The sequence below is a fragment of the Vicia villosa genome, unplaced genomic scaffold (genome assembly GCF_029867415.1).
Source record: "Vicia villosa cultivar HV-30 ecotype Madison, WI unplaced genomic scaffold, Vvil1.0 ctg.001555F_1_1, whole genome shotgun sequence".
NCBI classification, from domain to species: domain Eukaryota; kingdom Viridiplantae; phylum Streptophyta; class Magnoliopsida; order Fabales; family Fabaceae; genus Vicia; species Vicia villosa.
In genome coordinates, this window is record NW_026705663.1 from 97,259 (window position 1) to 119,215 (window position 21,957).

The following is a 21,957-nucleotide window of genomic DNA, read 5'->3' on the forward strand; positions in this document are numbered from 1 at the left end:
TAATTAAATATAAGTGGGTTTATAAGGCCAAACATAGAAACCATTGTTTTATAGAGATACATAAAGTTATTGTGAGATTTTGGATCGAACTCTAGTATGGTCGAAGGGTAGCTTCTTGGTTCGACAGGGTTAAGCATGAAGTCGAAGGTTGTTCACATGCTTGTGTCGAAGATGCTAGGGTTGTTAGCATGTTAAATTAGGTTTTAGTGTTTAAACCCTAATTTGTTAAGTTAGCTTGTTTATTAAGTTGACTTGTGTAATGGGCCTTGTGGAAAAAGCCCATTAGTTAGTATGTTAGGTTTTATTATAAATAGCATACTAGTCTCTCATCATTGCTAAGCTGCAAATCCTAATTTAGGGTGAGAGAGGTTATTTGTTATTCTTGTAAACTTGTAATCTTGTTTTAAGAGAAAGTGAAAGAATAGCAGTTATAACCAATTCTTGTGTTCTTATTCTCTTCCCTAATTCCCTATTATACTTTGTTATTGGTATCGTTTTTCACAACAAATTGGTGCGGTGAGCGTGGAGAAGATGCCTTCAACAAAGTATGAGATTGAAAAGTTCACCGGAGTGAATGATTTCGGTCTGTGGCGCTTGAAGATGAAAGCCCTACTGGTTCAGCAGGGTTGTTTGGAAGCGTTGAAGGGAGAGGCAGCCATGAATGCTGCATTAACGGCAGCGGAGAAGACAACTATGATCGAGAAAGCACACAGCGCAATTCTGTTGAGCCTTGGTGATAAGGTTCTCCGGCAGGTATCAAAGGAGACGACGGCATCAGGGTTATGGGTGAAACTTGAAAGTTTGTATATGACCAAATCGCTGGTAAATCGACTCTACCTGAAGCAAGCTTTGTATTCATTCAAGATGATTGAAGACAAAGTATTGGCTGAGCAGTTGGATATGTTCAACAAGCTGATTCTTGATCTTGAAAATATTGATGTGAAGATCGATGATGAAGATCAAGCGCTGTTACTATTGTGCGCTTTGCCTCGATCACATGGTCACTTCAAAGAAACTCTCTTGTATGGAAGGGAGTCCCTGACGTTTGAAGAAGTTCAATCAGCCTTGTACTCTAAGGACTTGAATGAACGAAAGGAGCATAAACCTTCGACTGTTGGCGAAGGTTTGGCCGTTAAAGGAAAACTCTTACGAAAGGATGGTAAGTTCGACAAGAAGAAAGGCAAAAGCCAGTCGAAGACTTACAATGGCGAAGCATCTGGCATTCGATGCTACCATTGTAAGAAGGAGGGTCACACAAGAAAGGTGTGCCCTGAACGCTTGAAATATCATGGAGGTAAGGATAATGGCAACGCTGCCATTGTTCAAGATGATTTCGAATCATCTGATGTTCTTGTGGTTTCAAGCAGTGACTCTAAGAAGGAGTGGATTATGGATTCAGGTTGCACTTGGCACATGACTCCAAACAAAGACTTGTTCGAGGAATTATGTGATCAAGATGGTGGATCAGTATTACTGGGAAACAACAAGGCTTGCAAGATTGCAGGTGTTGGATCTGTGAGATTCAAGCTCCATGATGAGTCAATAAAGTTGTTGACTGAAGTCAGGTATGTTCCTGATTTGAAGAGAAATTTGCTTTCTCTTGGTGAATTCGACAAGAAAGGATATGTTTTCCAAGGAGAGAAAAGTATCCTAAGAGTCATGAAGGGTTCGAAGGAAGTCTTGAGAGGCGTGAAGAAACAAGGCTTGTATACCCTTGAGGCTGAAGTTGTAAGTGGTTCGACAAATGTTGCATCCACGAAACCTTTGTCGAAAACAGAAATCTGGCACATAAGATTGGGCCATGTCAGTGAAAGGGGTCTGGTCGAATTAGGGAAACAAAATCTGCTTGGTAGAGACAAAATCGAAAAGCTGAAGTTTTGTGAACCCTGTGTACTTGGAAAATCTTGCAGAGTGAAGTTCAACAAAGGCAAACAAAGAACACATGGATCCCTTGATTACATCCATGCTGATCTTTGGGGGCCTGCAAGGTGTCCATCACATTCAGGAGCAAGGTATTTTCTATCCATAGTAGATGATTATTCCAGAAAATTATGGGTATTCATCCAGAAGACTAAGGATGAAACTTTTGAGAATTTCAAAAGTTGGAAGACTCTGGTTGAAAATCAGACTGGCAGAAAGGTCAAGAGGTTGAGAACCGACAATGGCCTTGAATTTTGCAATGAGGCATTCGACAGTTTTTGTGCTGCCTCTGGTATTGCAAGGCATAGAACTACTGCAGGTACTCCACAGCAAAATGGTTTGGCTGAAAGATTTAATCGAACTATTTTGGAGAGAGTCAGATGCATGTTGACTAGTGCGGGTTAAAGAAGGTGTTCTGGGCTGAGGCTGTTTCGACAGCAACATATCTGATAAACAGATGTCCTTCGACAGCGTTAGATATGAAGACACCTGAAGAAGTTTGGTCGGGACATCCACCAGATCTCGACAAACTGAGAGTATTTGGCTGCATAGCCTATGCTCACATTAGGCAAGACAAGGTCAAACCTAGAGCTCTGAAATGCATGTTCATGGGATACCCTGAAGGAGTCAAAGCTTATAGGCTATGGTGCCTAGAGCCAGGTCACAGGAGGTGTATCACCAGTCGAGATGTAGTTTTCAATGAAGCTGAAATGGCTTTTAAGAAAACTGATGATGTTGGTCGAAGTACAGAAACATCTGACGAAGAGCTGGAACAGGTAGAGATTCCTGTTGAGGTGGAGCATGTTGATGCTGAATTGCATATCCCAGATGAAGTCGAAGAAGAAGCAGAAGATGCTGAAGTTGAGGAAACTGACGATGACTACCTATTGTCGAGAGATAGGTCGAGAAGAGTCATCAAGCCACCTCAGAGACTTGGATATGCAGATCTTATAGCTTATGCCTTAATCTCTGCAAGTGAGGTTCTAGACGAAGAACCTAGAGACTATAAGGAAGTTATGAGGAGTCGAAATAAGACTGAATGGCTGAAGGCCATGGATGATGAGATAAAATCTCTTCATGATAATCATACCTGGGAACTGATCAAGAAACCTGCTGGGGCAAGGTTAGTCAGCTGTAAATGGATTTTCAAAGTTAAGGAAGGAATTGAAGGAGTGACGTCGAAAAGATACAAGGCAAGGTTAGTTGCAAGGGGTTTCACTCAGAAAGAAGGTGTCGACTTCAATGATGTGTTTTCTCCTGTTGTGAAGCATAGGTCCATTCGAATGTTGCTTGCCATGGTGGCACAGTTCGATCTTGAACTGGAACAGATGGATGTGAAGACTGCGTTCTTGTATGGTGATCTAGATGAAACGATCCTGATGAGGCAACCTGAAGGGTATGTCGAAAAGGGGAAGGAAGATTATGTGTGCAAGTTAAAGAGATCTTTGTATGGGCTGAAACAATCTCCTCGACAGTGGAATAGGAGATTCGACAAGTTCATGGCACGCATAAGTTTCATTAGAAGTCAGTTCGACCACTGCGTTTACTTCAGATTTCGACCTGGTAATTCATTTGTTATTTTGTTGCTTTATGTGGATGATATTCTCATAGCTAGCAACAGTGTTGAAGATGTGATGAGGGTGAAGGCTGAACTCAATAAGGAGTTCGATATGAAGGATCTGGGAGCTGCTTCCAGGATTCTTGGAATTGACATTCGAAGAGATAGAAAGAAGTCGAAGTTATGCCTATCTCAAGAGGCATATCTACGGAAGATTCTTGAAAAGTTTGGTATGTCGAATTCGAAGCCAGTTGTGACTCCAACAAACCCTCAATTCAAGCTGAGTATTGATCAGTGTCCCAGTACTGATGTCGAAAGAGCCTATATGAATAGCATCCCATATGCTAATATAGTTGGTTCTTTGATGTATGCTATGGTCTGTACTAGACCCGACATAGCATACGCAGTAAGTCTTGTAAGCAGGTACATGGCGAATCCTGGAAAGGCTCACTGGCAAGCATTGAAGTGGATTTTAAGGTACATAAATGGGTCTCTGAATAGAGTCCTAATTTATGGTGGAGCCTTGGGTGAAGATGGTAAAGCAGTAATCGAAGGATATGTCGACTCTGATTATGCAGGTTGTATGGATTCCAGGAAATCTATTTCTGGATATGTTTTCACTATGTTTGGCACAGCAATTAGTTGGAAAGCAACACTTCAGAAGGTTGTTGCTCTATCAACCACTGAAGCGGAGTACATTGCATTAACTGAAGCTGTGAAAGAAGCATTGTGGCTTGAAGGTTTTGCGAAGGAGCTGAAACTTCAAGGTCGAGGTATCACTGTTAAATGTGATAGTCAAAGTGCAATACACCTGTCGAAGAATTCAGCCTATCATGAGCGAACTAAGCACATTGATGTGAGGCTGCATTTCGTCAGAGGAGTAATCGAGCGTGGAGAAGTCCAAGTGCTGAAGGTTTCGACTGAAGACAATGCTGCTGATATGATCACCAAGACATTGCCGAGTTGCAAGTTTTTCCACTGTATGCAGTTGATAAAGCTGCATGAAGAAAGCTAGTCTGTTCCTTGATGTTGTAGAGTTAGATCCAAGGTGGAGATTTGTGAGATTTTGGATCGAACTCTAGTATGGCCGAAGGGTAGCTTCTTGGTTCGACAGGGTTAAGCATGAAGTCGAAGGTTGTTCACATGCTTGTGTCGAAGATGCTAGGGTTGTTAGCATGTTAAATTAGGTTTTAGTGTTTAAACCCTAATTTGTTAAGTTAGCTTGTTTATTAAGTTGACTTGTGTAATGGGCCTTGTGGAAAAAGCCCATTAGTTAGTATGTTAGGTTTTATTATAAATAGCATACTAGTCTCTCATCATTGCTAAGCTGCAAATCCTAATTTAGGGTGAGAGAGGTTATTTGTTATTCTTGTAAACTTGTAATCTTGTTTTAAGAGAAAGTGAAAGAATAGCAGTTATAACCAATTCTTGTGTTCTTATTCTCTTCCCTAATTCCCTATTATACTTTGTTATTGGTATCGTTTTTCACAACAGTTATGCTAATGGCTAAGGGGTTCACAAAAGTATAGGGTATACGCTAGTTTGATACCTAGTCCCGTGTTGCCAAACTTACAACCCTTAGAGATCTTTTAGCCATAGCCTCTTCCAAAGACTAGTTTATACACGAGCTTGATGTTCATAGTGCCCTTCTTCATGACACTTTGAATGGAAGTCTATATGTCTTTTCCCCTAGTATACATTCCACTTTAAATAATCATGTTGACAAACTACACAAAGCCTTATAAGGCCTCAAAAGTAGACAGTAATTTTATAAATTGTATTATGCCTTTATTTCTAAAGGTTATGTTCATTCATCTTCAAATCATTCATTGTTTACTAAGCTTTATGCGTCAGCATTTATTTCCATTTTAATTTATGTAGATGACATTTTAATTGCAGGTACCAACATAAATGAAAGCTCTTCAATCAAAGATTTCCTTCATCACAACTTCAAAATAAAAAATCTAGGAAATCTTAAATATTACCTAGGGCTTAGAAGTTTCCAAATCAAAGAAATGCATCCATGTTTATCACAGGAAGTACACATTAGATCTTATTGAATTGTTTCTATATTTATTCCAAACCTTCCACCACTTCCGGACACAAAAGCATCATATTAAGCAAATCCTCTTGTTCACTCTTACAAAATCTCACACCATATCGATAACTCGTTGGTAAACCCATTTACTTGACAAATATCATATATAGTATTACCTATTCAGTTTAACAACTCAGTTAACATATGATTATCCCTACCAGTCACTTTACTTTTATCCTTACCCCTAAATTGTCACTTGGTTGGAGAGAAATTGTTGCAAAAACTATTTTATCTCCTACATTATATCTCTTCATCACAACTAATTGTTATTTTCACGACGGCTCTTGATCCTACATCTTTTCTATAATTTGTGTACAAGTTTGGCAAGCGATCCTACATCTTTTCTAGTTTGTGTACAAGTTTGGCAAGCTTAACATCAGCAGTCTAGCTTGAGAGACATATTAGAGTTAATTGTTAATTAAGTTTGTTAACCAATTCCATCTATTTAAAAAAGTTTGTTAGACTGTTGTTTACTAATTAGTTAGCTTGGTCAATAGATATATATTGACCACATTGTACACTTGATACTCAATTCAAAAATATACCATGGAATCCATTATTCTCTTTTTACTATGTTTTCCAATACTATTTTAACATAGTAAAAATAAACAAATATACAATAAATTAATTATTCTCTTCCTACACAGAAATTTATACGTTAGTCACTGTATCAATTAGTGCTGTGTCAATCTATGAGATAATTTCTTCCATTGTTCAGTTTTATTTGGGAATTTCCACCTACTATAGCGCGGGTGCATTTGAATCCGGACAGGGGGTGCAAGTAATAAGAATGGTTTGAAAGATAAGCGTTGAGGGTTTTTAAGAGGCGGTGAAAGTGAAACAGTTTAACATGCCACCCCGCCAACCTCAATTATGCCACCCCAAATTAAACTTGACACCTCAAATTTTCATTATTTCATAAATGTTTTTGGTGAAATAAGAACTAATATTTTCTAAACGAAATTTCGATACAATATTGAAATTTTCAATATATACGAAAATTTTCGATAGTTTATTTGAAATTTCTGGAAAATTTTCGATAGTTTATCTAAAATTTCTGGTAAATTACAATTAGTTCAGAAAATTTCAAACTTTGTGGTAAAATCCTGAAAAATTTTAAAATTGCCGGTAAAATCTACTAAAAATTTCAAAATTTTCGATTAAAATTTACTGAAAATTTCAAAATTTCAGGTAAAATCTCTCAAAAATTTAAAAATTTCAAGTAAAAATTTCTTTTTTTTTAAAAAAAAAAAAAAAAAATCTAGTATGTGCTTGAAATTTCCAGTATCACGCAGAAGATTTCAAATTTTTGTGAAAATTTTAAACAAAGTTATTTTGGTATTTTTCGTTCCAAGTATAAGGGTGGAGATACCAGGTTAATTTATCTTCTCTTAAAGTGAGTGGTTGTTGGGCTCATAGTAGTGCAGACAGCATAGAGTTCAAAAACATCTTCAATTTTATTGGAAAGTTGATGCTTAAATATTCTCACAGATTTGTAATTAATACAAGAAATTTCTTCACCTTTGGTACCTATAATATACTTAAGATCTTTCATTAAAGCTAATCAAATGTGTGTTTGGAAAATTAGTTTTAGTGATAACATGAATCTACCACAGGATCGAATATATTAACGTCGAACCAAACATACCTTGAAAGAAAAGTAAGAAACCTAGCAAGATTCAATACTTCAATGAGATTCCACACTCCACAGAGGGTCTATACTCTATACTACAAACTACTGTGATCTGATATAAATCTAGCAGCATTATCACACATTATGCAATGTAAGAAACAAGAACAAAAATGTAGAAGAAATGTAAATTACATTTCAGCATTTATCAAAAGGGCACATAAGCCCACTTTCCAACCAAGTTCATCTTAGTTTTGAAAATTACAACAGCAGATCAACAGGACCAAACATCAAGATTCAGTACTCCTAAGTTGATCATTAGCAAGTACTACAATAGCTAGTAGATATTCATGACATATCCATATCAGTTTCAAAATATACATCATGAACAACAAAACTACAAATTCATCACCTGATTCACCTTACTCGTTCTCCCGTTTTACACTTACGGGTAAGGAAACCTGTTCCATATCATTACTAACAACATCTATTCCTATCCCTGAGTTATTCGGTATTATCATCGACTCGGTATTCTCAGTTACTACCATCGAGGAACCAGACTCATTTCCAACCTGAGAGTCATTCGAAGATTCCTCAGGGAACCTCGGAACTGAAACATTAGGAAAGTTCAACCGCGCACAAGAACCATACATTGCCCGGGCCGCTTCATCATAAGCAAGAGCAGCACCAATGGCAGTAGTAAAAGTACCTAACCATAACCTACTCCCCCGATTCGGCTCGCGGATTTCAGCCACCCATTTCCCCCAAGTCCTTTGTCTAACACCCCTATAATTACACCGCGAATTCTCAGGCCCTCCTTTGCCTTTCATACACCCTTTCTTCGATCCCTTCGCCGCAACTTTTCGAACGGGCTTATCCGCGTCGTTGCTGGCATCAAGTTGGGCATTATATTCTTTCCATTTCGCCAGTATCTTACCCAGGGACTTAGATCCATCCCCTTTCTCACAAGCTTTCGCCAACATACGCAATAAATAGCACTACACTACATCATAATGAACAACAAAAATCTCAAATGTTAACATATCTATCATGCGTTATAATTCACATAATTTCATAACCTTCATAATACAATTATCATCACTCTCATATAAACATGTTTCTAACAACCCAATTCAGAGTTTTCAACGGTATATGAATAAAAAACACAGCTTGTGTAAAAAAATTTGAACCGTCACAAATTCAAAGAACATTTTCCTATGAAAAACAAGTAGAGATTTTTAGAATAAAAAACCAAAAACAAGGAAGAGAAAAGATGGGTTTACCTGAGTGGAGGTGGGAGATGATTCGGTGAAGAGGTGAGGGAAATAGGAAGCGCTCCTTAGAGAGCTTCAAAGGAGGAAGAATCAATGTGAATAGGATGGGTGCATATTGGGATGGGGGAAGTGATGAAGAAAACAGAGAGATGTGAGTTTTTTCAAGACAAGACGACACCGACAAGGAACTAGGGTTATACTTCTCGAAGCCGCTAACATCGTTTTCGAGGCATGAAACGTTGTTTGTTTGGTTTTGGAAGGAAAATGAGGGGAAAAAAGTTGAAAGAAAAGAAAATAGAAGGAAAGATAAGAGGTAGAAAATACATAAAAGGTTAAAGTAAATTTTTGTTCCCCAATTTTATCTGAATCATAAAATTAATTTATTAATTTATATTTTAAATTTAAATAATTTTTATTTTTATTTATAAAATTCTACAAAATAGATTTTTATATGATGATTTATCATGTTTCACGAGAAATTTTTCTAATTTAAAAATGGAAGCATCGTTAATTTTCAGTGCAAAAGTATTAGGGAGGACTAAAATTATTTGAATTTAAAATAGAAAGATCAATTCTGTGAATAAGTTAAAATAGGGGGACCAAAACTATAGTTAACCCTTAATATTAAACAAATAAAGTGTTAATAACCAAACCAATTATTCAAATAAGCTAAGATTTTGATGGGATAATTTTAAAAGAGCTGAGATAGAATGAACCAAGTACAATATAGGAGAATCGAACATAGCATATTAGATATCATGTCTTATTGTTTGAATAATTTATGACAAATTTAATAAAGTATTCATTCCGTCTAAATTAGATAAGAAAAATGGAATAGATATGATAGAAATATCTCTTAAATCTTGAGTGATAGAGAGAGAGAGAGAGAGAGAGAATATGTTTTGAGATTGTCAAAAATCATAAAATTAAAAAATTATAAGAATATTAATGGAAGACGCCAAAGCCACGAGGGCGATCTGGCTGATGGTGGCAGTGCTGGGAGTCGGGATGGTGGCAGTTAGGAGGACGCTCAAAATTTGGTCGAAAACAAAGGCCAATGGTGTTGAAGCCGCGATTACGGGGGTTCGACAATATTGAGGAGTCTCATGCTAGTAGTTTAAGCATTCACACCATAGCTCCGGGCGGCAGCAATCAGCAGCGGGCACAAAAAAAGAGACATATGTAGGTTCTAGAGGCCATCTTAGGTGTATCAAGCATCAAGTCTGATTCAGTCAGTTCATGTGTATTAGGCTTGGCTGTTTTGGTTAGCAGATTCGTTCGTTAATGGGTTGTATATTTTTTGTTTATTAAGGATCCATTGGGTTTCAAATTTCATAAATATGATTCTCTTTTATTTTTGTCTTCACAAGTTTCAAAACTTCAGAGCGAAGACAAAGATAAGGGTTATGAATCCTATTGGGATACTTAGAATGTAAATGTTGAAATTCCTTGCAGTTTATGGAATTTGGAAAATTCTAAGAGGTATCTAAGGGGATTGAGAAACACTTCTAAATTAACACTTTAGAATTGTGTGATTCATATAGAAAGAGTTTGAGAGATTGGGAAACTTTTGGGAATAAAATAGAGTTTATTTTTGAAAACTTGGGTGACTGTTTTGTTGTAACTCTTTTGTATTCTCTTGTAACAATTTTTAGAAGTATAGCGATCGGAGAGTTGATGTCTCATCGGGAGTAGATAAGTTTTATTGGAACGGATAAACAATTTCATGTGTGTTTCTTTATCTTTTATTATATTCTTTCTTGTTGTGTATATGCCTTTAGGGGTGGGAATAGGTCAAGTCAATTAATAGGGGCCTATAGCCCAAGCTACATAGGCCCAGGAAAAGCCATACTCTTTTAGTAAGTAGAACTCTTTTTTTAAGTAATAAAGTTTAGGATTTTTATAATCTTACTCAATTGAAAAGGCTACGCCTCGGGCCATCAAAAATTCTTTTAAGTCTGTATCAATATATTTCCGTGAAGGTCATAGAAGGCGATATGGGGATTCTTAATCGCCCATTTATCGGATCAAATTCCTACTTATTAGATAGGTCACATTTCTATTGGATATCTTGCCTTCCTTAAGGGTAATTCGTGCGGCATGAGAATTAAGGAGTGACATGTCCTCACCCTATAATGGAATGGAAGAAGTCGTGGGGGAATGGGTGACGTTCCTCTGAATACCACGTGAAAAAAGCAACTTATCTCTCTCTTTCTTAGTTCATTATCGCACTTTATTCTTTTTATGGAATGAGGTTGCATTAAAAACTCTCTTTGAAAGCATTGCTTACACATTCTATGAATAAATACCTTTATTAAGCTTTTGAGTGTAGTTAGTCATAGTTTTGAATTATTATAGTAAGGGATTCAGTGTTTTCTTTCTCCTGCATCTATTCTTTTTTTCACAAATCCAACATGTCAGATTTTATTCTTCTCTTTTCATCTATGTTCTGAGATCTTCTTTTTTTTTGTATTCTAAAATTTTGTTTAAGAATTTAATATATATATATATATATATATATATAATACACAGTTACCAAAAATTGCATGCGGTTCAGCGGTTTTTGAGTTCTAAGTGGTTTGAGGTTGCTTTCTCAAATTTTGTTAAGGTGTCTGGACCAAAATCGGGTTTGATTTCCAATCCATGTGATATATTTGGTTGGTTCGATCATATTTTTAAAACATTGGATCCTGGTTATGATCTATCATATACAATAATATATTGTTACCTTGTTATTTATCTCTTTGTATGCACATTGAAATGTTATGATTCTCACTTCCCCCTTCTCTTTTGTCATCAGCTAAAAGAATGAAAGAGGAAAAGATAAAAACATGCAATTAAAAAAATATAAGCTTTAACAAAACAAAAAGTAACAAAAATGAGACAAAACATTGAAAAAAAATCCATTCTTTTATTAATTCTAAATTGCATTACAAAAATAAGTTTCCAACTAAAAACAACATAAATTTGCCAAAATAAAATTAATTATACAAACACTTGTGATGTATTATTCTTGACCGTGGATTTATTTCTATTTTAGTTATTCATTTATATTGATATTTATCCTTATATTCACTACTTATCATAAAATGATTAATTATAACTCACCTTATGGATTTGAAATGTTAATGAGAAATATTTTTTAGATTTAGATCCAAGATAATCATTTGTTAAACATCAATCTTTTGAGATAGATTTCGGTTTAACAGTCATAATACTCACAATACTTAATGCTTTCGTATAGGTTAATTGGTTGAGAGATCATTGATTAAGCAACATGATTGATCTCGCGACTTTATTCAGACATAAATAACGCTTGTATAGAGAAAAGTGATAATATTTAGTAGAAATATTATTTTATTGGTCATGAGATGCATTAGATAAAAGTTAATGCAGCATAATCCCAACATTTTCTTATCAGTGTTAATTTCATTACCATTTACCATTTTATAGACTCGTAGTTTATGAAAATCAATCTATCAACCCTCTCACTTAAAATTATATCAATTATTGATTGATTATTTAATCGGACTAGTCCATGTGAATAAGATAAAAATATATTTACTTTTGATGCTACATCAAGTACACAAAATAAGGAGAGAGGAAACTAAATTTATATACACTTACGTAACACAAGAAGTATTAGAAATGCATAAAAATTATCAAAAGTCATAAGCAATGGAGTTTAATGGTCAGAGCTCAGATGCCTAAGTAAATTACTAGATTACAAAAATATTTAATTATCGTCACATACCCCAAAACTAGTATACACGCCCACAATTAATCTCTTTTACCTTATCTCTAACATCGGCCTTTTTCAATAAGTTTTTTAGGCTCCTCGATTTTTAAAATCATAGGATGGTTAAGCATGCCACCAATGACTTCGGTCACAACACCTTGTGTTTGTTATTTTTTTTCTTCTGAATAATATTTCGTCATTAGATATGGGTTAATCATTATAATCACCAATAACCCTAGTTGTCATTTCAAAGGTAGTCTCTTAGGTTTCATATTCATTACTAACTTCAACCATCAATCTATATTTAAAATCATTCACAAACCTTACCTTAAACACATCAAATATGACTTATTATTGATCTTTCTTAAGTCCTCAGCCTTATCATGCAAATATGACTTATTAGATTTCAAATCCTTAACCTCATCTTTTTTGTAACATTTTCGCAGTCTTCAGTTTCCTCATTTGGGATTAAACTCTTTAATATGCATCCATAAAATTTTTATCTCGACACCTACATTTTTTATAGTCTCATTGGAATTTATAGTCTCATAAGAAACTTATGTAGGCTCCCACCCATCGTGTCAGCAACAAGCTTCTTCAGCATTAGTTACTCATTTTCATAAGACATGTTCCTCATCCTCTTATCCACCTCTAGAAACTACCATAATAAAGGTATTATCTATCCTTCCTCACCATTAATAGATCATATTATCTCGTATAGATGTTGTCTTTGAGATACCACATGAAACAATCAACTAGGAGGAAGTAAGAAATCAATGCAATGGAAGAGAAAACACTATGCTTCTTTGATAGATTATACTAAGACTAAAATAGATCTAGGGTTGCAATAGGAAGAGACAACATAAAACAAAATTTTGACCTTTTATTGTCTAACACAATTCAAAATATTACAATATAAATAGTTAGGATTTTCTAACACATTGGGCCAATGACTTATTTTTGAAACATAACAAAATTACTAGATAGAAAAAAATTACTAACTGCACCCCTTTTTACTAATAAAAATCTTTCAGCAAAATTGGTCGTTTCCTTTCTCTAATGGGATTTAAAGTGGACGGCCTACCAATACTATTTGGCCCTTTAAGAACCTTGTTCTCAAGTGCACTACATTGACACGTGGCACATGCTTGTTGGAGGTTATATAGGTAGAATCACAAAGTAGGCTAAGGTCATGGTTTGGAATTTGTTGAAATGTAGTAGGTAGTTTGGTTGGACTATGAAACTGTGTGACAGATGGTGTGGAGTGGATTTATGGGGAATTGATGTCTTGAAAGTAGGGGTATGGTCCATTAATACTTTGACACGTGTGTGGTTTAATTGTGTGTGGGGGGAGCAAAAATAGAATTGTATAATGGTTGTGTGATGGTAATAGGCGTGGGAGAGAGAATTGATGGGATGGAACTAGGATAAGGTGAAGATTTTGGAAAGAGTGGGGTGTGTGTGAAAAATTGAATTTAAAGAGGGAAATTAGGGAGGGAAGTAAATCCCTCACTAATTCTAAGGGATTTTGTGAGGGAAAGTTGTATACAAGGGTGAAACGTCACGCACAAAGTTAGCGAAGATATTTATAACATATTTATTCCGTCATAAAAATCCCTCATAAATTCCCTCACAAATTTGGTAAGAGCAAATTTAGGGAGGGATTCTGAGATGAATTTTATCCCTCCCAAATCATTCCGTCACAAATTCCCATAAATGTGTAACATGTTATTAATGACAAATTTTGTGAGGGAATTATTTTATATTTATTTGTTGTTATATAAAAGATTAAATTCTTTATGATAACATGTGGGCATTTTTTAAATTAGTAAATAATTATATTTTATTAAAATTATTTTGGTGTCTTTGTCCCAAATTTAAATATTAAATAAATTATATGTAAATTAATTAAGTTATAATCATATTTATTAATATTTTTTTAATAAACATATAGGTATAAATTTAAATAAAATCTTTAATAGATACAAATATGAATTTTTTTCAATTATAAAAAATATTGATAGTAATACATATGTTTTATTATGTTATATATATGCATATAAAAATTCAAAATAAAAATATTAAAAATTGATAGATTAAAATTTATATAGTTAAAATAAAAATTAGCCAAAAACAAAAGGAAATTTCAATGATACAAAATCTAGAAAGATTATTTTATTTACATATTGACTCAGTTAATATATAATATAATGAATTTGAGTAAAAATAAAGTTAATCTAATTTTGTTTTCAATTTCCCTTCATCATCTCTTTATCATTTCAGACAAATTTTCATTTCCCTCTCATATCTCCCTCTCACTTATAAATTAATTTTAATTTTAATTTAATAATATTTTAAAAAACCAAAATTGACAAATGTTAAACGCTATTACATTAGAAGCTGGGTAATCAAAACGGAGGAACCACAAGTAGAGAACTAAAACTAAAAACTAGATTCATACAATCCTCAATTAAAAATCGCAAAAGCTCTAATTGAAACAACACAGAAGAAATTTCTCACTCACAGTTCCTCTCTCAAGCAAACAAGAAAGAAAGGAGGTTTGTTAGGGCAAATAAATCAAAAAAAAAAAACCCAAAAACTACAAAGATTCACTTTTTCAAGGTATGCAAATGAGTTTAGCCACATGAAGCAAATTAAGTCATCTTCAATATAGTGGTTGCAAATGGTTCATACTAAGGTACTTAGGTATCAGTTCAAACTACTTATGGGTGATTGAACATTAATAATATTGTAAGCCCTTTAGAACACAATCAACAAAAGGACACTATTAAAAACAACATTTCATATGACTTAGAGTTTGGGCAGTTTGAATCTAATGCTTCAGTTTTTTGCTAAGGCAATATGATCCAAAGTATTAAGAGTTATAAAATAATATGCAACAAAAATATAGGTTACTGCAGCCATAAGAAATATTTGTTCTCTCAAAAGCTACATTAACAAAGTCAAGGAAGTGCGATACATTAATTTTTGAAGTTGATGATAGATATTTTCCACACAATCCTAAGCAAGAGAATGTAATGTTTATCTATGTTTTTCTCTATTTAGTCATTCATATTTATTGAGATCCTATAAAATTTTATGAACATTTTCCTAGATATTTTTAATTTCTATCCCCGCTGATGCATTTTAATTTAACACTCAATGCCCAAAACAATGTTCACATAGAAATAACTATAATAAGAACTAGAAATAAGCATGAAATTGAATAGGACAGGAAGGACATAAATTAACACTCATTGTTCACTTAGTACATTTATGTTATATGTTAAGTATGAATGTATAATTTACTTCTGTTTTTGAAAAACAAAAAAAAAAAACTCTAGTTAAGTTTGAATAGCCACTTATTCAAACTTTTGCCCACTTGTTATATCACTTATTAATTAGCTTTCTTTTCATAACTCACGCCACAAACTATTTACCTACTAGTACAAATTCAAGATTGTGCGATTTCTTATGAACTATTAATATTATGATATGTTGTGTTTCGATTGATTATATTCTTCCTATCTACTTAATTGTTAATTACAGAATGAGTATGAAAAAAGGATTATTGAGAGGGACTCACAAGAGGCACCCGGAGATGATGTTTCTAGTCATCAATATGACAACATCATCTTCTTAGATGTTGTTGGAGGAGTGGACAAGAAGGGTCGTATATATGGTTTTGGACCAGAAGCATCAAAGTACAAGTCATCTGAATCTTCCATATCTGACGGTATCTCACTAACTGAATATGAACACATGAGGACTGTTATTTCTGATTTGTCTGTTGAAAACAACACCCTTAAAGAGAAACTCAAAACTCATGAGGATTTGATTCGCATCACAAGAAGACTCACGTTTGCTTAGAGAATAATTATTCCGATTTATGGAAAGTTTTTCTGGAGGTCATCAACCTCCTCGATTGACTCAAAATCCGTCTTCACCCACTTCTTGAAATACACTACTAAATTGTAGTGAACTCACTTTTGTTTGTCATCACTTAGTTTCAAGAACAATGATAGTACTATTTTCCTTATAATTTCTCAATTGTAAGAGCTTTTTTTGAACTATTGTAGTTTTAATATTTAGTGTCAACAAAAAATACTATGGTTTTAATATTTATTTTTAAGAACTTATTTTTAGTACTATTTGTATCGATTTGGGGAATATTTATGATATTCACAAAAACTGTTTCTGTTGTTTCATATTGTGATTGATTTATTTTTATTATGCTATAGTAAATTTAGTTTCAATATTAAATAAATTTGCCAGGAAATTTACAATTTCAATAACTTTAGGTTGGTTCTCATTGATTAGTGACGGAATAAATCCATCATAAAACGAGTATTCAAACATTAATCTTCAGCAATTAGTGACGAAATATAAATGTCACAAAAGTATATTTACGGACATATTTTAAAATCCCTCACAAATTTCTAACATATTTCTTTGGCATGGTTTCTGACGGAAATTTAAAATTAGTAACGGAATGGTTCCCTAACTATTTATGACAGAATTTAAAATCCCTCACAAATTATTTGCAACATTGTAATTCGGTACAGATATTCTCACCTCGCTAAATCCGTCACTAAATGATTTTGTGACGGAATTTTGTGAATTAGTGACGGAATAATTCCCTCTCTAAAATCAATATTTTTAGTAGTGTTGGAAAATGGAATTTTAAAAGGATCTGAAGGTATGTTAGGTGGGGCACTGTAGTTTGTGTGAAGGGGAAGTATGTGGAAGCGTTAGGGAACTTGAGAGGATATTATGTGGGGCGTTGCAGATTGATGTATGGTGCAGACTATAGCGACTGGGATGTAGTAAAGGGTCTCCATATGTCCCTATCACATGGATTTTGAGGGAAGAAGCAAGGGCCGTGTGATTTGAGATGGACGGTTCAGATGTGGTCTTAACAGATTTGTTGGAGCCGAACATGTGGCAAAGCGTGAATGGTCCCAACGCAGTATGCGTGGGAAGCGTGTCATCGCGTAATTTTTCTTTATTTAGTACTTCTCTTTACATTTACTCCCTAAGGTGCATTTTGAAGTGACTTAAGTGAGTTTCAATATTTTCCTCTCCTCCACTTTTAGAAACTCTATTTTTTTCTTCCTCTCTTCTCTCCTCCCATATTTTCTCAACTTTTTTTATCGCCATTTTTCACTTTCTTTGTTATTTATTCATTGCCTTGCACAAAAAGGTCATTGAAACATGCAATGAAAGTGGAAAAGCATCAATTTCCAAATTTTCACTATAGTAAGGTCTCAACAATAAAATATGAACCACATGATGAATCTTTGAGGAATATGGGAGTTCTAGTTTATAAGCTACTTTGCCAACATGATTAACAATAAAAAAAAGGACCAAAAAACGCTTTACTAATTTTTTAGAAGCTCTCATTGCCACTGTTTGTTGTCTATAAGGATGTAAACGAAACAATACTAAGTCACCCTCTTCAAAGGTAAAATCATCTCTCTTTTTATTTGCCTGGAGCTCTATTTTTTCTCTGCCTTTTTAAGTTAACTTTTAGTTGACTCAAGATCTGTTGTCTTTGTTGCAGCGAGTTGTCTAAAGCACCAATAAAAGTGGAACCAGCGAGATAGTCAGGTATAGATGGAGAGCTACAACTATACAAAGGTGTAAAGGGAGCCGTTTTGATGTATTAATCGAAGGAAGTATTATGCTAGAACTATTCCAAATGAAGAAACTTAAACCACATACGAGGTTGATCACTTGCACATCACCTTAGGTAAACCTCTAAACTCCGATTAATTACTTCTATTTGTCCATCGGTTTTTGGGGTGATTAGTTGTACTATATTTGAGTGTTGTTCCTTAAGCTTTGAACATCTCCATCCAAAATGTACTAAGGAATAAAGGATCTCTGTCAGAAATGATTGATTTTGGGACAACATGGAGACAAAATATCCCAACTGAGAATCTTGTGGAAAAGTCTTTGGTTGTGAATCTGGTCTGGAGGGCAATGAAGTGCACTTACTTTGTAAGGCATTCACGGATAACCCAAATAACAGTGTGACTAGAAGATTTAGGCATATGTGTTATAAAATCCATGGTAAGTTTTTACCGAATTTGGTTGAGTGCTGATAATGGTTGTAACAATCCTTTTTGTGGTTAATATTTGTTATGTTGACAAATTGAACAATGTTTGAAAGAAAATTTAACATCTGAGTAAAGTCCATGCTATGCCAAAGAAGCTCCTAATTTGGCTATGGTGGGTTTTACTTCTGAAGGGCTTGCAGTCAGTATGCCATGGAACTCATTGATAAGTACAAGGCATATTTTGTCACACTTCAGTGTGAAATATTTTTCTTTGAAATAAATAATTCCTTTTGTGAACTTGTCCAACTCACTATTCTCTTACTCCTTTCGTTATACTAATGTTTGTCCTTCCAAATTTGTTGCATAGTAATGGAGAGGATGAGACACGATATCAGGAATTAGCAAAGAAATTGTCAATAATAAGAATTCATCTGCGTAGAACTTTTGGCTAAGAGCATCAGTAACCATGTTTGAACAACCAAGTTTATAAAAAAATTCAAAATTGAACCTCTGAAGTTTAGCAACCCATTTATTGTTGTGGCATTTAAATCTTCTGTAATAACAAATTTCTAAGACTTTCTTATATTTAAAAATGTTGACCAATTAGATACTAACGCCATTTTTTGATGGATTATGTGAATGCATACATTTCTCTCACATAAGCTGAAGCAATAGGAAAAGAAAACAAAAAACAAATTCAGAATATTTCAATATATATAGTTAAGATTTTCTAACACATTGGGCCAATAGCCTTTTTTGAAACATAACAAAATTACAATAGAGAATATTACTAAGTCACCCCTTTTTCTAATAAAAATATTTCGCGCACACAAATTTTTCTCCTTTCTCTAATGGGCCTATTAGGCTTTGAAATGGACTGCCTAACATTCTCACCCATTCAGAATATTCATTAGAGACATTCCAAACCAATCTTAAAGTTAATGCGCCTGTAGCAGAAAACCTTATGATATACTTCTCTTTATCATCAAGATTATGAAGTACTATATTAATCGCACTATGGATGCCAAGTTACTTCTTCATGAATGCATTGTCAAGGAATGATTCATTTAGTTTTCAAGAAGATGCATCAAGTATCCCTTTTTATATTCCATTTGAGTAGGGGGAAAGGTACTGTTTGAAGATACAAAAAGTTTATATTTCATCTTATACTTAGGAACTTTCCATATGGATTTGGCCTCGGTGACTTGTGATTACATGCTCATCTTATAATTTTAGAAGTTATAGTTTTGAGCGATGTCAATAGGTTGTAAGTTTGCTTTGTTGTACGTATCTCTCTAATCAATTATCTCATATCATATCATCTTAGAAAAAACATTTTACTAAAACAAATGATGTTTTCATGTATAAGAATCAAAGATATGTTTTTTTTTTCATTTTAGGTTCCAGCATTGGATAAGGTAATTTGAATCATATATTTTGTAATTAGAATAAATTCAATGGGTTGAATCACACAATTCATTTTAACTGAGGATTAGTCATTGACTTAGTTAATTTGAATCATATTGAAGATCGCTTGAATCACATGATTTTAATTAGGAAAATGATATGCTTACATCTAGTATTAACATCAACACCGTAGATTAGTACATACAGCATATAAGTTTTAATTTTTTAATAATTATTCTATCTTGATTTTTGTGCCAGAATTTTTTTTCTCTTAATAGCTACAGTATAAAATACGGGTGTAGGAAAAAATTGTAAGCATAGCATAGCTCTTTTAATTATATACCATTATCATTTTATTCAAAATGTATTGGTTTAAGAAATAAGAACATGTAATTAGAATCATATAACCACATGATTCAAATTACTACGAGAAAATCTGAAACCATATTATGAAATACGATTTTAATTTATGTAAACATTTTTCAATGTTAATTCAAATCATTCACTAAAAAAATTTATATTTTTTCATTCTAAATCATTTATTCACTAATTATCATATATATCATAACCCTTCAATTTTTTCATTGAGAAACAAACACTCTTATATAATCTTTTTCCTTTTTTTTTCATCTTTTAAAAATAACTCTTAGAATTTCTTTCATGAAAATTTGATTTCCGAGGGATAGATTTAGGAATCAACAATAAGAAATTTGGTTTCTTCAAGGTTACAATTGGCGAGTAATTGAGAAACTACAAGAAAAGACTGGGTAATCCTTTCACCTCTAAATGGGTATTTTCTATCCAAGATATACTATTAGAAATATTTTGTTTTTCTGCGGATTTACCTTAGAGTTAAAATTCGGCAGAAAACCGGTTTCCTGTAGTTTTTCCCGCCGTTATTGGTTTCTAGCTAAAACTTTCGTAGGTAATTGTAAATCCGCAGCTAATACTTAGAAATTTTCTTTCCGCAAGAAACAATTTTTCGTTTGATATATCGCAGGAAAATCCGTAGATATCCTGCTGATAAATTTCTTCGAGAAGGGTGAGTATTTCTAATAGTGGTGTACACGTTATGATTGAAAGATCATCTCAAAATTAGTGAAATTTAGGGGATTAATTTGTCTAAATAATAAAGGAGATTGATTAAGATCTGAATGAAATCTCGAAGACTCGTTTTGAAGGTATCAATATTGGGTTGGTGATTGTTAAGAAACAAAATTGAAGGCGAGAATGATTTTGGGAGAAACTTGTTTTTCTTGAAGGAATTGTTGTATTCTTGTAATCATATCAACAACACATATTATTCATCAATATTAATGGAAGAAACTTTATTTCCTCTGACTGTTTTTCCAAAGTGCATTGGTTCCTAAATTCTAAGAGAGAGATGCTCTCTCTTCTCTCTAAAAAACCTCCCATCAAACCTTTAGAGTTTGTTGGTGACCACCCCCACCTTCATGGTGGCTTCCATCTACCAATTTTATGGTGGTCATCCCTCTCTTTATGAAGGGAAAGTCCTTTTTCATCCAACCTCACTCTCATGCTTCCATCGGAATTAGCTTCCTCATCGAATATCTTCGTTCATCATTGCAAACAACCGTCAATCCGCCGCTCTCTCTGTTGATTCGGCAGCCGCCAGAGCCACCACCACTACTAGGATATGGAAAGCTTGGTAAGGTAGTTCTTAACATCTCAAAGCCACCACTTTCCATTGTTTATGCTCTGTTAGCTACGTTTCGCCCATCTCCAAAGCCCCCGTGGATTTACTACAGGTTGTAAATTATCTCTCTTTCAGATTTATCCATTTATGTTTTAGTGTTGTCTATTTTGTGCTTTTGTAATTTTGAGATTTAAGTCTGCACTTATGGTGTTTGATAAAAAGCCTCAAAGGATTTTTGTATTTTGGAGTAACATTATCTCTAGTCATCAACTAAGTTTTGAGCATACCATAAAAATGGACAATCTTAAGAACAATGAAAGTCGAAATGCACAGACACAAGTCAATGAAATCACCCTTAGTTGAATTTGGAAAAAGACTATGGATTCTCATTCTTATATTGTCACTAATGGTGTTCTTAAGAGAGTTGATGGATGGTTTATATGTTGTTATTTTTGGTTTGATTGTGGTCTTTTAGCTTGTGATCAATTTATGTGTAATGTCTTTTAAGCTTATGCAATTTTTACTAGTAGAGATGCTTCTAGACTATGGATGGGATGTGTCCCATGTCATAATTATCTTGATGATTGTAAAGTCTCTTGGCTTTTCACTTAA

At 33.9% G+C, this 21,957-nt stretch overlaps 1 protein-coding gene across 1 annotated transcript; it reads right to left on the bottom strand.

Moving 5' to 3' along the window:
• Positions 1–7,382: 7,382 nt before the first annotated feature.
• Positions 7,383–8,659, bottom strand: LOC131635812 (putative dehydration-responsive element-binding protein 2H). The gene is made up of 2 exons (XM_058906457.1): positions 8,490–8,659; positions 7,383–8,209 (listed from the first exon to the last, which is right to left on the bottom strand). The coding sequence occupies exon 2, from the start codon at positions 8,187–8,189 to the stop codon at positions 7,629–7,631; it is 561 nt and encodes a 186-aa protein (XP_058762440.1). The 5' UTR covers positions 8,190–8,209; positions 8,490–8,659; the 3' UTR covers positions 7,383–7,628.
• Between the last annotated feature and the right edge of the window lie 13,298 nt (positions 8,660–21,957).

Coding starts and splice junctions, on each gene's coding strand:
- LOC131635812 (XM_058906457.1), bottom strand. CDS start 8,189: ATGTTGGCGAAAGCTTGTGAGAAAGGGGATGGATCTAAGTCCCTGGGT.